The sequence below is a fragment of the Elephas maximus genome, chromosome 24, assembly GCF_024166365.1.
Source record: "Elephas maximus indicus isolate mEleMax1 chromosome 24, mEleMax1 primary haplotype, whole genome shotgun sequence".
Taxonomy (NCBI): domain Eukaryota; kingdom Metazoa; phylum Chordata; class Mammalia; order Proboscidea; family Elephantidae; genus Elephas; species Elephas maximus.
Genome location: NC_064842.1, coordinates 39,638,110 through 39,656,606, shown reverse-complemented (window position 1 = coordinate 39,656,606; position 18,497 = coordinate 39,638,110). Strand labels below are relative to the sequence as shown.

The 18,497-nt window shown below is 42.1% G+C and overlaps 1 protein-coding gene across 1 annotated transcript in view; it reads left to right on the top strand.

The window, feature by feature from the left end:
- ASTN1 (astrotactin 1) overlaps positions 1-18,497 on the top strand; it is a 392,406-nt gene that overhangs the window by 161,933 nt on the left and 211,976 nt on the right. Inside the window, exons 3-5 of the mRNA XM_049868516.1 lie at positions 10,724-11,117; positions 12,555-12,701; positions 13,823-13,930. Of these exons, the coding sequence (XP_049724473.1) occupies positions 10,724-11,117; positions 12,555-12,701; positions 13,823-13,930 (649 nt within the window). The remainder of the gene's footprint in view (positions 1-10,723; positions 11,118-12,554; positions 12,702-13,822; positions 13,931-18,497) is intronic.

The window sequence follows — 18,497 nt, the reverse complement described above, 5'->3', positions numbered from 1 at the left end:
ACGCAGAAGGCGTGCATTATTTGCATAAAAACACGGTGTGTGTGTGTGTCTGTGTCTGTGTGTGATTTTATGTATCTGTCATGGACTGCCAAAAGGATGAACAAATCTGTCTTGGAAGAAGTACAACCAGAATGCCCCTTAGAAGCAAGGATGGTGAGACTACATCTCACATACTTTGGACGTGTTGTCAGGAGGATCAACCCCTGGAGAAGGACATAATGCTTGGTAAGGTAGAGGGCCAGTGAAGGAGAGGAAGACCCTCAATGAAGTGGATTGACACAGTGGCTGCAACAATGGGCTCAAGCATAACAACAATTGTGAGCATGGCTCAGGACTCGACAGTGTTTCGTTCTGTGGTACATAAGGTCACTATGAGTTGGAACCTACTTGACAGCACCTAAGAAAAACAACAACGTATATCTATATCTATCTGTCTGCCTGTCTGTCTGTCTATCTATCTGTCTATATATCTATCTACACACACCTCTACCTATATGTTGTTGTTGTTGTTAGGTGCCGTCGAGTTGGTTCTGACTCATAGCGACTCAATGCACAACAGATCTTAACACTGCCCGGCCCTGAGCTATCCTTAAATAGTTGTTATGCTTGAGCTCATTTTTGCAGCCACCGTGTCAATCCACCTCGTTGAGGGTCTTCCTCTTTTCCGCTGACCCTGTGCTCTGCCAAGCATGATGTCCTTCTCCAGGGACCGATCCCTTCTGACAACACGTCCAAAGTATGTAAGACGTAGTCTCGCCATCCTTGCTTCTAAGGAGCATTCTGGTTGTACTTCTTCTAAGACAGATTTATTCGTTCTTTTGGTAGTCTGTGACAGATATATAGATATATATATATGTGTATATGCATACGTACACTCACACAGACACAGACACACACATCTATATACATAACAAATTTTTAGGAAAAGTATCTGTGGTTAGAATTATGTGGCAAGTGCTATGGGAACTACAGGATGGGCAGTGTTGTAAGACTAGGGAAGAGTGGGCTGAGGGTGTGTCACCGAACTGACTTGTGAAGGATAAGTAGGAGTCAGCTAAGGGAGAGAAGTGTGACCCAGGTCCCAGCATGAGTATACAGATCAGATAAGGAGGCAGTTTTGTAGTGAGGCCTGGAGGACTACTGTGAAATAACATGGAGAGCTGCCTGGAATTGTCCATCCCTGAGCAATTGCTGTCGAAGTTATATAAAACATTATTATATAAAAATTCCAAAAGCTACAAATTATCTGATAAGCCTCATATTACTCTTTTAGGTAAGTGCTGAAAATGTCAATTTTGTAATAAAACAAAAGCTGATTTCATTTGTTTGATCTCTATTAAAGCCAGTACAAATGATTTATTGATTTTTAAAAGAAAAATATATTTTAAATGCCACTTTTTTTTTATGAAGAACTTGTTAACAGATGTGGAGTTTTCATATACCCCGAACACACTTCTAGTTACAAAATGTTAACAGTTTTGAGGAAAATCAATAGAATAATCAGTAAACTCATTATAAGATAAATGAGGAGCAAAACAATTTTCTGTCTGGCAGTCAAAGTTATTATTTTTTTAATGTTCAAAGTTTGCAACTTGTTACTTGTTGCCTGGGTCTAGATATACCTTAATGTCTTTTTATTATTATTATTATCCTTAATGTCGTAAAGACTGAAGCTAACAAAAACAAATGAAGAATACACTGTGCACACAGCTAAGGAATACAGATACTCAAAAGCAAGGCATGTGCATTGAAGAACTTCCTTGTCCTCTGTGTAAAGTCTTTTGTGATGATGCAATTGGCTTTCACTCATGCACAAAGTGGAAGTTGAATGCGTGGAGGAAGTTGGTTTCTCCCAACAACTGTCTTTTGTCAAATAAGAAGCGTGTAACTTGTGTTTCTCTTTTTTGTCTTGGTTACCAGGAAGCTCTCAGTGATAGCCCTTGGCCTAGGCTTTCTTTCCATTCCATCTGCCACCTCTTAATTTCATTAGATTATTTGAAAAGAAGATCCTAGAGTATCTGTGACTTTCATTGAAACTGTTTAAAACCTGCTGATAATACCAAAACCAAACCCGTTGCTGTCCAGTCGATTCTGACTTATAGCAACACTATTAGGACAGAGTAGAATTGCCCGTAGAGTTTCCAAGGAGCGGCCGGTGGATTCGAACTGCCAACCTTTTGGTTAGTAGTCAAGCTCTTAACCACTATGCCACCAGGGCTCCAAAGTCTGCTGTAAAAGTGTTAAAAAATAATGGAAATATCAAAGAACTAGGCTTTCTCACACTGGATTTCCAAGGTAGAAGGAACGTTATCAAGGCAACTACACCCATACTTTTTCTTAGTTTATTAGAACAAAACCAAACCCGTTGCTATAGAGCTGATTCTGACTCATGGCAACCCCACGCTTGTCTGAGGAGAACTGCCCCATGCAGTTTTCATGGATGTGACCCTTCAGAAGCAGATCTCCAGGCCTTTTTTCCAAGGTGCCTCTGAGTGAGCTTGAACCATCAGACTTTTGGTTATTAGTCCAGCGTTTAACTGTGCCACCCAGGGACTTTATATTTCCCTCACTTGGATTAGGCATATAAACATTTTGGAGCAACTTGTGTGTAATGATTTTACAAATCATTATTGTTACATAATATTATTATTAAATAATATTACATATTAACATTATGTATATTATTATTTACATAATAGTTCACAAATAGCTAAGTCTTGGCAAAGTGTTGTGACAGCTGCCACCGTTTTGGATTATAGAAGCAAAGAAAATTTACTATAACATGAATACCTGAGAATCATTTTTCCTATGCTTGTGCTGTGTTTTGGAGCTCTGGTGGCACAGTGGTTAAGAGCTTGGCTGCTAAACAAAAGGTTGGCAGTTCAAATCCATCAGCCACTCCTTGGAAACCCTATGGGGCAGCTCTGCCCTGTCCTATAGGGTCACCATGAGTTGGAATTGACTTGATGGCAGTGGGTGTGGTTTTCTTGGTTGGTGCTGTGTTTTACTTAATGCCTGGAGTTCATTACTGGTAATTGATTATTAGAAAGCTGAGGTCATCAGGAGCACTGCTCTAAGCAGAGAGAACATTTTGCTAAAGTAAGTTTAGAGAAGCTAAATACATTGACTTTGCCAAACAGAAATCTGTGTTCTAGACCCGTATAAGTTATTACATTAAAAAATAGAATAAAATATTCTTAATTGTGTTTCTGGGTTCCCTGGCAAAAAATAGTTAAGTGCGTAACTACTAGCTCAAAGTTTGGTGGTTCAAACCCAGCTAGAGGTGCCTCAGAAGACAGACCTAGTAATCTGCTTCCAAAAGGTCACAGCCTTGAAAACCATTTGGAGCTGTTCTACTCTGCACACGTGGGGTTGCCGTGAGTCAGAAATGACTTGATGGCAACAACACCCACCACAAATTTTGTCTTTAGGCTTCACGCATAGCTATGGTAAAGGGACTTTAAGATGAAGCTAACAAAATGGCGCCATGGTAAGAGCAGCGAAGAGGACATCAGTCTAGTGCTAGTTGGATGCTGTCTAGTTCTTAGGTTTCTGTGGGCCTTGTTTTCTTTTCTTCATTAGAAAAGGAAGAGGCTAAACCTAGAGATTTTCAGTGGGCCTGTAAGTTGAAACAGAAAAATATCCTAGTGCTTTTCTTCACCAAAATTTAGCTAAATTGAGAACCTGGTGGTGTCTTCCAGGTATGTAGTGATGTGTGATGCACACAGTCTTATTTGAACGGGGAACTGAAACGTGAGTATTGTCTTTCCACAACCAACTAATCTGGGAGTAGGATATTTAGCGGGTGCTTACCTTTTTTTTTACCTTTAGTAAAGGTCCTTTGTTTATGACAGTGCCTCTTTTGACTTGTTCTCATCTAGATGTGCCCTGTGAATACTTTCTTTTTTCTTTGAGAAGTAAGGATAGATCTGGGTACAACCCTCCACACCCTTACTGTACCTTATGGTTTGTGAGATTAATGCCTAAATGTATATGTCTCCAGTGAGCAAAAGTTCATTCAGGATGTCTGTAACCTAGTAGTTAAGAATGTAGGCTTTGCTGGCCCAGATGGCTTCACTGCAGAGTTCCACCAAACTTTCAGAGAAGAGTTAACACCACTACTACTAAAGGTATTTCAAAGCATAGAAAAGGACGGAATACTACCAAACTCATTTTATGAAGCCACCATATCCCTGATACCAAGAGCACGTAAAGACACCACAAAAAAAGAAAATTACAGACCTATATTCCTCATGAACTTAGATGCAAAACCCTCAACAAAATTCTAGCCAATAGAATTCAAAAACGTATCAAAAATATAATTCACCATGACCAAGTGGGATTCGTACCAGTATGCAGGGGTGGTTCGACATTAGAAAAACAATTAATGTAGTCCATCACATAAATAAAACAAAAGATAAGAATCACATGATTTTATCAATTGATTCAGAAAAGGCATTTGACAAAGTTCAACACCGGTTCATGATAAAAACTCTCAGCAAAATAGGAATAGAAGGAAAATTCCTCAACATAATAAAGGACATTTATACAAAGCCAACAGCCAGCATCACCTTAAATGGAGAGAGCCTGAAAGCGTTCCCCTTGAGATCGGGAACCAGACAAGGATGCCCTTTGTCACCGCTCTTATTCAACATTGTGCTGGAGGTCTTCTCCAGAGCAATTAGGCTAGATAAAGAAATAAAGAGCATCCAGATTGACAAGGAAGAAGTAAAATTATCTCTATTTGCAGACGACATGATCTTATACACAGAAAACCCTAAGGAATCCTCAAGAAAACTACTGAAACTAATAGAAGAGTTCAGCAGAGTATCAGGATACAAGATAAACATACAAAAATCAGTTGCATTCCTCTACACCAACAGAAAGAACATCAAAGAGTAAATCACCAAATCAATACCATTTATAGTAGCCCCCAAGAAGATAAAATACTTAGGAATGAATCTTACCAAAGATGTAAAAGACTTATACAAAGAAAACTAGAAAACACTTCCTCAAGAAACCAAAAGAGACCTACATAAGTGGAAAACATACCTTGCTCATGGATAGGAAGACTTAACATTATAAAAATGTCCATTCTACCAAAAGCAATCTATATATTTAATGCAATTCTGATCCAAATTCCAACGACATTCTTTAATGAGGTGGAGAAACAAATCACCAACTTCATATGGAAAGGAAAGAGGACCCGGCTAAGAAACCAAACCAAACCAAACCAAACCAAATCCCTTGCCGTCGAGTCAATTCCAACTCATAGCGACCCTATAGGTCAGAGTAGAACTGCCCCCACAGAGTCTCCGAGGAGCGCCTGGTGGATTTGAACTGCCGACCTTTTGGTTAGCAGCTGTAGCACTTAAGTACTACACCACCACGGATAAGTAAAGTACTACTGAAAAAGAAGAACTAAGTGGGAAGCCTTACTCTACCTGATTTTAGAACCTATTATACTACCACAGTAGTCAAAACAGCCTGGTACTGGTACAACAACAGATACATAGACCAATGGAACAGAACTGAGAGTCCAGACATAAATCCATCCACATACGAGCAGTTGATATTTGACAAAGGCCCCAAAACAGTTAAATGGGGAAAAGACAGTCTTTTTAACAAATGGTGCTGGCATAACTGGATCTCCATTTGCAAAAAAATGAAACAAGACTCATACCTCACTCCATGCACAAAAACGAGCTCAAAATGGATCAAAGACATAAATATAAAATCTAAAACTGATAAAGATCATGGAAGAAAAAATAGGGACAATATATACATGGCATAAACAGTATACAAAACATTACTAACAATGCAGAAGAAAAACTAGATAACTGGGAGCTCCTAAAAATCAAACACCTATGCTCATCCAAAGACTTCACCAACAGAGTAAAAAGATTACCTACAGACTGGGAAAAAGTTCTTAGCTGTGACGTTTCCTATCAGCACCTGATCTCTAAAATCTACATGATACTGCAAAGAGACAAATAACCCAATTAAAAAATGGGCAAAAGATATGAGTAGACACTTCACTAAAGAAGACATTCAGGCAGCTAACAGATACATGAGGAAATGCTCACGCTCATTACCCATTAGAGAAATGCAAATCAAAACTACTATGAGATTTCATCTCACTCCAACAAGGCTGGCATTAATCCAAAAATCACAAAATAATAAATGTTGGAGAGGCTGTGGAGAGATTGGAACACTTATACACTGCTGGTGGGAACGTAAAATGGTACAACTACTTTGGAAATCGATTTGGCTCTTCCTTAAAAAGCTAGAAATAGAACTACCATAAGATCCAGCAATCCCACTCCCTGGAATATATCCTAGAGAATTAAGAGCCTTTACACAAACAGATATATGCACACCCATATTCATTGCAGCACTGTTTACAATAGCAAAAAGATGGACGCAACCAAGGTGCCCATCAATGGATGAGTGGATAAGTAAATTATGGTATATTCACACAATGGAATACTGGCCATTGATAAAGAACAGTGATGAATCTGTGAAACATTTCATAACATGGAGAAATCTGGGAGGCATTATGCTGAGTGAAATTAGTCAGTTGCAAAAAGGCAAATATTGTATAAGACCACTATTATAAGAACTCGAGAAATAGTTTAAACAGAGAAGAAAATATGCTTTGATGGTTACGAGAGGATGGGGGGGAGGGTGGGAGAGGAGTATTCACTAATTAGATAGTAAATAAGAACTACTTTAGGTGATGGGACAGATGACACACAGTACAGGTGAGGTCAGCACAACTGGACTAAACGAAAAGGAAAGAGGTTTCCCAAAGAAACTGAATGCTTCAAAGGCCAGCGTAGCAGGGGTGGGGACCATGGTTTCACCGGCCATGTAAGTCAATTGGCATAATAAAATCTATTAAGAAAACATTCTGCATCCCACCTTGGAGAGAGGTGTCTGGGGTCTTAAATGCTAGCAAGCGGCCATCTAAGATGCATCAACCCACCTGGATCAAAGGAGAATGAAGAACAGCAAGGACACAAGGTAATTATGAGCCCAAGAGACAGACAGGGCCACATAAACCCAGAGACTACATCAGCCTGAGACCAGAAGAGCTAGATGGTGCCTGGCTACAACTGATGACTGCCCTGACAGGGAACACAACAGAGAACCCCTGAGGGAGCAGGAGAGCAGTGGGATGCAGACCCCAAATTCTCATAAAAAGACGAGACTTAATGGTTTCATGAGATTAGAAGGACCCCGGTGGTCATGGCCCCCAGACCTTCTGTTGGCCCAGGGCAGGAACCATTCCCAAAGCCAACTCTTCAGACAGGGATTGGACTGGACAATGGGTTGGAGTGTTAAGCTGGTAAGGAGTGAGCTTCCTGGATAAGGTGGACACTTGAGACTATGTTGGCATCTCCTTCCTGGAGGGGAGATGAAAGGGTAGAGGAAGTTAGAAGGTGGTGAAATGGACACAAAAAGAGAGAGTGCAGGGAGGGAGCGGGCTGTCTCATTAGGGGGAGAGCAATTGGGAGTATGTAGCAAGGTGTATATAAGTTTTTGTTTGAGAGACTGGCTTGATTTGTAAACTTTCACTTAAAAAAAAGGCACAATAAAAATTAAAAAAAAAAAAAGAAAAATGTAGGCTTTGAAAGGGGAATAATTGAGCTCCCATCCCAATTCTACTACTCATTCGTTGTGTGAACTTAGACAAGCTATTTAACCTTTGTATCCCAGCTTTTATAAATGTAAAACGGGGAAATAATTGTACCTACCTCTTAGTGTTAAAAAATGTAGAGCATTTAGAACAGTCTGACATATTAAAAGCTCCATAAGGGACAGCTGCTATAGTTTCATCTCTGCCTCATATGGGGAATGAACGTATAGCCTGGATCTTATCAAAACCATAGCGTCACCATTGAAAGGAGAGTTACAGAGGAAGGGACTTCTAAAAGCCCCCACATGAGCAGGAAAGATGGTGTTTAGACTATTCCTCAGAGATTGATGTTTATGCTACTTTTACAGCTCTTTAGGGAATAAAATTACCTCTTGCTTTCACTAGCCTAATTCAATGTCTGACAACTTCTTTCAGTCAGGAAGTTATTCCTTCTGTGTGGCTTAATTACCTATTATTGCAGCTTCAGTTTGGGGTGAAGACAGGGATAGTGGGTCTGAAGGTTTAGCTTAAAAACTATTGGGTTAGATACAAAAAGTAGCTTTTGAGAACTGGTCCAGGGTTAAGTTATGGCACCGCTGAGGTGCTGTGTCTTCTACACAGTGCTCTGGGTGCTCCATGGGCTCTGTATGTCTTGGCAGCTGCCAGAATGGAAGGGAGGTGGGTGGCACTAGCAAGGGCCTAGAACACTTGGCTTTGGATTCCCGCCCCCATTGTAACCTGAGCAGCTTCATGTTTACACTATCTCTATGTTGGCATGTGTCTCAGTTATCTAGTGCTTCTATGACAGAAATATCACAAGCGGATGGCTTTAACAAACGAGAGTTCGTTCTCTCAGTGTCTGGGAGGCTAGAAGTCCAAATTCAGGGCACTAGCTCCAGGGAAAGTCTTTCTATTTCTGTTGGTTCTGGGGGAAGGTCCTTGTCATCCATCTTCCTCTGGTCTAGGAGCTTTTCAGCACAGGGACTCTAGGTCCAAATGATGCGCTCCACTCTCAGTGCTTCTTTCTTGGTGGTATGAGTTCCCTTCCTCTCTGCTTGATTCACTCTTTTATATCTCAAAGGAGAACGACTCAACGTATAACCTAATCCTGTAGACTGAGTGCTGCCTCATTAACATAACTGCCTCTAATCTTGCCCTATTAACATCATAGAGGTTGAGATTTACAACACATTGGAAAATCACATCAGATGACAAGATGGTGAACTGGGAATCATGGCCTAGCCAAGTTGACACATATTTTTGCAGAACACAATTCAATCCATAACAGCATGCAAGATTTAACCATTGATAAAAGAAAAATTTGAAAACCAAGAAGCCAGCATATGTCCCTGACAAGCCACCTGGAGTGACCTGTCACCACCTGTCAGCTGACTGTTTCATCATTTCTCTGTTCCTCTGTGATGCCTGTTTGAAAGAGGCAACATCTCATGTGTAGTGTGTGTGTGTACTCCTTTGCTCATGGCCATGGTGGGAGAACCCAGTGACCCAGTTTAGAGGGAGGATAAATGGGAAGATTTATGGCAAGGAGAACTTTATAAATCCAAGACATAATTATTATGAGAGTGGAAAAAGCCCCGTTGAACAAGTTGGAGAGAATAATCTTGACCCTGCCTGGTGTAGATGGCCCCCTGGGGATGAACAGGGGGTTCATCTCTAGCCTCTATGACACAGTGGCAGTGATTGAAGCCCAAGGTTGAGAGCAAAGCCATTTGGCACACCCCAGCCTAATAAATAGGTTTGGAGGGATATTGACCAAAATAAAAGGAGTGAATACAGACTGTGCTCCGGAAGATTTATACCCGCTGAGCGCTGTGCAGCAGTGGGTTTGCAAGGCCTTCCCCCAGACTCTGCTGGATGAATGTCAGGGCAAAGCAGTCAGGCTCACCAAGTCGTCATGCCCTTATCCCTGACAGATGGTCGAGTGGGCTGCTGATTGTTAAGTAATGGCCTCAGAGGTGATGGCCTTTGAGAACCAGAAGGTTTAGAAGGACACTCCTTTGCCTGCGTGACTCAAGACACTAGTCTCAATCCCTTCCCCTGAGCTTTAGCAAGAACAGGGGACATCAGCCAGGACTGTGTGGTTGGGAGAAACTGAAAAAGTCACGTTCATATGGTAAGGTTCTTCCCTGTGCTTGGTTGTAAATTCCTGATGGATGTGAACTTCTCTTTGGATTTATCAGTGGTTTCTCCTGATTTAAACTGGGACTGAGGACAGCCTCTGCTATGCTATGCACTGTGCTAGGCACTTGACATAGTTGCATAATGTAATCCTTACAACCCTCATGGGAGGTTAAGTAATATCAACTCCATCTTACAGATGAGGAATCTGAGTTTAGAATTTACAAGACTTGCAAATAATTAGGAGAGTAGGATTAGAATCCACATATGATTGGTTTTTAAGGTGTGGAAACCAAAACCAAACCTGCTGCCATTGAGTCAATTCAGACTCATAGCAACCCTATAAGACGGAGTAGAACTGCACTGAAGGTTTTCCAACACTGTAATCTTTAGGGAAGCAGACTGCCGTGTCTTTCTCCCGCAGAGTAGCTGATGGATTTGAACTGCTGACCTTTTGGTTAGCAGCCAAGTGCTTAACCACTTAAGGTATGAGACAAGAAGAAAGCAGATGTCATCTCCCTAGTTAAAAAAAAAAAAAAAAAGGTCTGGAACCAGCTTTACAGTGTAATAGATTTGCCTTAATAAAGTGTTAGGGTTGTGCTCCGATTTCTAACCCTAGCCCCCATTTCTGAAGCTGAAATCATACACACACACACTTACAATCCCAGTGACTTCTTTCTTCTTCGCATTGTTTTCTAAGCCAGAGCAACCTTGGATCACTTGAAATGACGCGCTGGTCATCTCCATTCCATTTTTCTCTCACCTTAGACACAAATCACAGCAGACTGTTTGCTGCTGGATGATGCTTGCTATAAATGCTTAATGTACCTGAATGAATTAATTAATGAATAATTGATGCATGGAGGTAGCTGAAGGGGCTGTGACTCCTTGTGGGAAGAGCCCACCACCTTCCTGCATCCATCTGCTGTCCTCTCTTCCCAGGGTGGCATGATTGCTCTGCTGCTGTCCATCTTGTGTTTGGTGATGATCCTGTACACGCGGCGGCGATGGTGCAAGCGCCGTCGTGTCCCCCAGCCCCAGAAGAGTGCCAGTGCCGAGGCAGCCAACGAAATACACTACATTCCCTCTGTCCTGATTGGCGGGCATGGCCGGGAGAGCCTGCGTAATGCCCGTGTGCAGGGCCACAACTCCAGCGGCACCCTGAGCATCCGGGAGACCCCCATCCTGGACGGCTATGAGTATGACATCACAGACCTGCGTCACCACCTGCAGAGGGAGTGCATGAACGGAGGGGAGGACTTTGCCAGCCAGGTCACTCGCACTCTTGACTCCCTGCAGGGCTGCAATGAGAAGGCAGGGATGGACCTCACACCAGGTGCGATGGGAAAAGGACACAGGTTGCTCATTCCTTTGCCTCAGGTAGCTAGTGAGTGGGTAGGGAGCAGCTGCTGTCTTGTTTAGTAACTGGTTGTCATATATAATGGGACTTGCCAGTGCCCTTCCCCAGGTGGGCAAGGAGAATAAATTGTTTCCTGAGATGAAGAGAGATGTTTCTAATCTAGAAACTCAGAACAAGAAGTGTAAGTTGCATATCTCTCCACTCCTCCCCAGTACTGGAAGCAGAGATACATTTACATCCAACAGAGGAGTGAGTGAGAGCCTTTTTAGTGTGTGAGGAGCAAAGCACAGGAAGTAAGGAAATAGCAAAGATCAACATGTGTGGAGAGATTATTTGCTTAGGTGATTTGAGTCTTCACAGAAATGGAGGGAGTGGTGGTACCTGCTCTTTTTTATGACTCCTGTGACTTTGGTCTGGGGAAATTTACCTCTGTGACCTTCATAAGGTTTGTGCTTCTCCAAAGAAAAAGATGGGATACAATCAAGGTGACACACCTCAGATACTTTGTGCATCTGTGGAGACACTGGGTGAAAGGAACTTGGACCTAAACCAGCTGTGACAAGATCAGGTTAAAAAAAAAAAAAAAAGGCAGAGAGGGAAGGACTTCTTTTACAACAGCTCACCTCTTTTTCCAACCTCTGTGAATAAGCAACTCCCTGTAGAAAAAATCCTAAGACAGTGGCCCTTCAAGGAATTGCTGTATCTTTGGGAAAGACTTTTTTGATATTGAATGTTGCTTAAGATATATAGACTTTCAGTGGGGGTTGGAAAGAGTGGAATTACATATAGGTTGCCATTCTGTGTAATATCTAAAAGAGATTCTATGTGAATAGCCCATTTCCTAGGAGGATTTAAAGCCTGAGAACTTGAGAATAGGGGACATGTCTTCAATTTCTCTTATATTATCCACAACACCTGGCATGGTGCTAAATCTACCAATTAGCTATGGTAGTCAGGGGCTGCAAACTCAGATGTCTTCAGAGGCCAAACAGATAAGATAAATATGTGAAATATCTGATGTCAGACAATAAGGAATAGTGCAGAGCCTGATGAGAGTGTGTGTTCTACCTCAATGCACTCAAAATCAAATTCTTTTAAAACTCTGTGTCAACCAAAAGAAAAAAATCTGCAGTGTGTATAAAGTCAAAGGGTCACAAGTGTTGACCCATCAGTACAGAATTAGTTAAATTGGATTTTCAATTGTAATCACCCTTATTTTACTCCTTCTCCCATAGCTTTGTAGTCCCCCTAGAAACCAAGGAGGAATATTTTGGTTTCTGCCACTCTCTTTCTTTAGAAGTTCTTTATTTCAATTCTTTGAAACCCCATCCACTCAGTTTGTGCAGACGTCCTTGATCTGACTTTCTTTTGGCCTTTTCTCTTAAAGTTTTGCCTGGAATTATCCTTATACAGGAAGTGACAATGCCAAGCTGTCATTGATGAACAAGTACAAGGATAACATCATTGCCACCAGCCCTGTGGATTCCAACCACCAGCAGGCCACCCTGCTCTCTCACACTTCCAGCAGCCAGAGAAAGCGGATCAACAATAAAGCAAGAGGTACCCATTCTGATGTTAGAGCTTACAGGTAGATTTCTTGATATCGGTGGAGGCGGGGCCATTAATATTCCCTACCCACACTCATGCATTGCTAGAGCAGTGTGCCCTGGTACAATCATTCTGGAGGCTAGTTCAATGCTACTTAAAAAAAAATATTTAAATATGCAAAACCTTTGGCCAAGTAATTTCACCCCCAAGAATTTGTCTTAAGGAAATAATTGGACAAGCACTCAAAGATATGTGTAAAAGGCTGTTGATCACAGTATTGTTTAAAGAGTGAAAAATTAGAAATAGCTTAAGTGTGCATTAATAGGGAATTGGTTAACTAACTACCTGGCACATCTGTCTGCTCTCCAGCGATTTACCATGCAGCCAGCGAAAATGATAACGTAGATCTATATGTATTAATATGGAAAGTTGCCCACCACATATTAAATGAAGAAAAAGAGGTCATAAAATACAAGCTATAGCATAATGCCTTTTTAAAGGAGGATTTAAAAACCTTCATCAGCTTCTGTATCACAAAAAGACGGGGGGTATATACATCAAAGGTTAATAGTGTTTTTTTGAATGGTGGATTTAGAGGTCGGGGTTGTTCCCTTTACACATATTTGTGTATTCTTTTTCTTCTTGTGCATTAAATATGTATTAATTGTAGAACCAGAAAACACACACACACACACACACACACACAAAATATAATGTCCTATGCCCCCTACTCTATAGGGTTGCTATGAGTCGAAATTGACTCGAAGGCACTGGGTTTTTTTTTTTTTTTTTATGCCCCTTAAGACATAATTTTGGTCTCATATCAATCAGAGTCGTAACCTGTAATGAGGAGTATGTTTCCTTCTTCCTTTTCGGAAATGGCCTGAGTGGGTGGGAGAGCGGGCTGAGAGTGCGGGTATAGGACAGAGTAGGACTCTCTGACTGCTGTCAGATGAAGGTCTACTTCACTGACAAATCTGTATATCAGGAAACCCCAGTCCCCGTGGCTACTCCTCCCAGATTGTCAGTCAACTCACTCTTGTATCGATTTTTCTGTTGAACTGGCCCAGTGATTTGGTGCCATGAAGACAAAACTGAAGGTGCCGTCTTTGCTATGATCCTTTTCATTACAGCTGGATCCGCCTTCCTGAACCCTGAAGGGGATTCAGGCACAGAGGCAGAAAATGACCCCCAGCTGACCTTTTACACCGATCCCTCGCGGAGCCGGAGACGCAGTAGAGGTAGGTGGAAGGGGGCAGACGGTGCTGAAAGGAGCCTGAAGGGAGGGGACGGAAGGGAGCTAGAGGTGTTGGGACAAGTTGGGGCTCTGTGTACCAAAGCCGGGTTCTGCAGGGAGAATCCTTGAACCACAATTGATGATTTTTTTCTAAGGAAGAACGAAGAGCCTAGAGTGGAAAATTTCAGAGAATCATCTCTCCCAGATAATGGCACTCTCAAACAAGTTTCCAAGTTGTTTGAAAGGCTATTTCTTGGTCAGAAGACTCTCAATTCCTTCTGGAGGCCTCAGAAGTCATAATGTGGCATATAGACAATGGAAATAAAGTTGATAAATTGTGGTAAAAATAAAGTTGATAAGAGGATATTATATGTACCCCATCATAAGGAATTGGGGGGCAGGGGTAATTGAGGAATTATGTAAGGCCTAAAAGTTGTGTGTGTAATAGCCTTTAACCGTTGATCTCCTTCAGAGTAGAGGTACGGCCCCCAATTCGCCTTATTCTCGCGGCAGGGCCTAAGGTAGCTAGAGAGCTCTCCTCAATATTGAAAGAGTTGCCCTTCCATGCAGCTGCCTCCTTGACCTCCACCCTGATGTTTGGTGGCTTCAGCTGTATCTGTTGTAGCTGCGGCGACCACTGCCTGTGAATGTGCTGGAATTATCATCATCACTGAAGCAGCATCTGGGTTCAAGCACCAACTGGCTTCACCATTTACTTGCTGTGTGACATAGGATACAGACAGCAACTTCTCTGAGTCTTAGTGTCCTCACATATTAAATACCTCACACATAGGGCTATATGGATTAAATGAAATAAAATACATTTTCTTGGTAACTGGTAAAACACTATGAAATTCCTATTGTTGTTATTGTTTGAACTCTCCACAGGGCAGCCTGGCTCTCTTGGGGTTCTGCAGTGACCCATCTTAGAGAATTCTGGACAGGGATCCCTTGATATACAATGGAGGATATTTGTGTGGCGTCACCGTACGCTACACTCAATAGCATTTCTCCAAACCAATCATCAACCAATGCCCCCCAAAAGACATAGTCTTTTGGACTCTTTCCCACCTCCAACTGAGTTCCCTTCTTACTGCAGGCATTCTTCCCAGAGATGAGAAGAAGCCTTTTTCCTCCTCAATCCCAGTTTTTGTAGGCCCTGATACTATCAGTCCAAATGTTTTCCCACCATTTTTCTCCAGAGATGGATGGGGCTCTCGGCAGCCTAATTTCTCATACCCCAGCTTCCCTGAGGTGAGAACTTGGATTAGTCTCTCTCCTTCTTCTTTGATTCTCATGACATATTTATATACAGTTGATGCTAACCCAAGGCCCATCTTCAGAGACCAGTGTAGTCCTGACTTATAGGGTATGCCCTTGCTTTTACAAAATCCTGTTTAAGAAAACTGACATGATGAATTTGAATGAGTTTATTTACAGCAGGTAGGGAATCATAAAACTCTTCTTTTTAACTATCAAGCTCTCTTAGTGCCCCAAGTGTTTGTTGCTATTGACTAGACTAGAAGCTTCTTAGGGATGAAAGGAAAAAAAATTCTTAGGGATGAGGCCTGTCTAATTCATCTCTATTTGTCCAATGTAGCTAGTGAAGGGCATTGCCTCTAATAGATGTTTAGTAAATGTTTGTTGAATTGAACTGGATATATCAGTCAGACCTGCAGAAACATTTAAGAACCCACTTGGGATGGGTCAGGCTTTGTGGTAGGTGATAGAAACATGGCACAGTGGTAAGAGTTAATTTCATAATACGAATAAAGTAAAATGATGAGTGCCCAGAAAATGAGGAGTGCTCAGTTCATTCTACCTGGCAGCAATTGGAGGCACAAAAGGAGATAATAAATAGAACTGGATGGTATACAATGCACAGAATTTCTTGAAAGAGAAGAGTCTGGGATAAGGACATTCCAGGTTGAGGAAGATAGTAAAAAAAAAAGCCTTAAAGGCACAAAAGAACATGGCATGTTCAAGGAAGTAAAAGTAGTTCAATATGGCAGCTATAGTTTGGGATATATATATATATTTAGAGAATGCTTGAGAGAGAGAGAGAAGGTGTGCACACAGGGGTGATAGAGATAAGGCTGGAGAAGGGGGCTAGCTATCAAAGGACTATGCATATGTCATGTTATTGAATGTGCTTTTGGCTCTGTGGGTAATAGGAACAACTGGAAGTTGAAGCCAGGTAGAGATGCTGGATTATGAGCTGATGATACAGAAGGGCCAGAAAGACAGGAAGATCAGTAGCAGATCATTACAATTACAGGGGAGTGGCGAGTGCCTGTAAACGAGGCTGTGTGATAAGGACTATAAAGGCACAGCTCACCAAGGGCTAAAGGAACAGCAAGGAATGAGTGACAATCTGTTCTTGAAGTTTTCGGGGAAGTGTTTACAGGGAGATGTTGCATGAGTTGAGACTTGAAGACTAGGTGTATACCAGGCTGACAAGGTGACAAAATGGCATTCTGTGGAGGAGGAAATAATATGTGTAAAGTCACAGAGACGTAAATGATGATAGTCTAGTCAAGGAGCTGTAAGTAGTTTCTGAGAGTGAAGCTTAAGGCGCAGGTTTGTGGGTTGCTTAGGAAATCAGGCTGGAAGATCAGCAGAAGCCAGGAAGTACACAGCCTTGACTCCAAGGGCCTTGGACTTGATGCTTCGCTTGGAGTCACTGCAGCTTCTAAAGAGTATTGCCCTAGTCTGCTCGGCTTTGTGGAGGATCACTCTGAGGGCAGTGAAGAGGATAAGTGAGAATGGAGAGAGACTAAGGCAGGGAAACTAGGCAATGGCTACTGCCATAACCAGATGTTACGAGAGGAGTAGATAGGAATGGAGAGAATGAAGAGAAGAGACATTTTGGAGGCAAATGCAAAAGATTTAATGACACCGTTGGTAGGGAGGGTGTGGCTTGTGAACGAGAGGGATGAATTAGATGTGATGGAATTTTTCGACTTGGGGAACCGAGTGGATGGCAGTGCCCCTCACAAGGCAATGGAAATGGGAGGAGGACAAATTTGGAGAGAAGATGGTGAGTTCAGTGTTGGCTACATTGCATTTGAGTGCCTGAGGGATGTCCTGGTGCTGGGTGTGCTGCTGAGGGCCAGGCTGGGCTGGAAATGCAGATTGCTGAGTGTGAGGTATTTCCTCCATGATGAAAGGAAACTAAAGGGAAGAGAGTATCTCCAGGTACGACTGGGCCAGAGGACCCAGAGGTGGACTGCTACCCTTGAGTCTTTCCCTCCCAACATACCTGGTACAGCCATGGACCAAACCCACCCCTTGTGTACCTGAGAACAGCAGTTCCATAGTCTCCATTGGAGACCGAATAATGCATTGTTCCTCATAGGCTAAAGCCTTAGCTAGACTTACATTTTGATCCCAGTCCCAATTCCTTCATAGCTGCTTGACCCTGGATACACCCTATAGCCTCTCTAACCCTCTGTTCCTCTCTGGGAGCTGCCTCACCAGACTGTGGTGAATATGGAATGATATGATCCGTGTAAAGCCCTGAGCAATACTGTCTGAAACCTAGTTACCGCATCATAAATGTTAATTCTCACTAGGAGGCTAATCTCTTTGAGACTTATTTTCCTTCTCTATAAAGTGGGTAATTCCTGTACATGTGCAAAGGTTTGTTGTAAAGAAGCAAATATTAAAATCAAAATAATGTATGTAAAACACTTAGCACAGCGTCTGCCACTTGTTTAGTGCTTCCTAATAGATGCCTTTTATTACTGTCAGTAATAAAACACGGAACAGAAGAAAATTGCAAAGGACCCACACAACTCTGTTGGAAACTTGCCTTGCTTTTCTATTTTCTCACATCTGAGAAAAGATCCCTCTGCTTGCTACCATTTTATCTCCTCAAAAAAAAAAAAAAAAATTAAGACTCCCCAAAACCAAAGTAATAGCAAAAACACCTCTCTCCTTACCCCTGTCTCCACCTAACACCTGGGAGTGTTTCTTTCTTTTTTTTTTTTTTTTAATAATTTTTATTGTGCTTTAAGTGAAAGTTTACAAATCAAGTCAGTCTGTCACATATAAGCTTATATACACCTTACTACATACTCCCATATACTCTCCCCCTAATGAGTCAGCCTGCTCCCTTCTTCCAGTCTGGGAGTGTTTCTTATTCCCCAGCAATTATTGTTTCCTCCCTAAGTTTCCACTTACAACCTTACTCCCATGATTTCAGGACTGTGGTAAGCCTTCTGGTACAACAAAACCTCTACACACACAGAGCTACCTTCCCTCATTGCCCTCATTCCAGGCTCTACAGAAGAAGGGTCATTTGGTACAACTCACTCCCATAGAGTCAGCACAAGGCTCTCAAGCTCAGAAGTAGTTTGAGGCACTGGCCTGGAGGAGATGCTCTCTGGAGAGCACCCTCTCGGAAGTGATGGGAACTAAGAGAGTTCAGCATTCCTACTGCCCTTTAGCAAGAGGATGAAGTTCAGCAAAGAAGGTAAAACCAAAAACAAACAAAAAAGCACACCCAATGCCGCTGAGTTGATTTTCACTCATAGCAGCCCCATGTACTACGGAGTAGAATTGTGCTC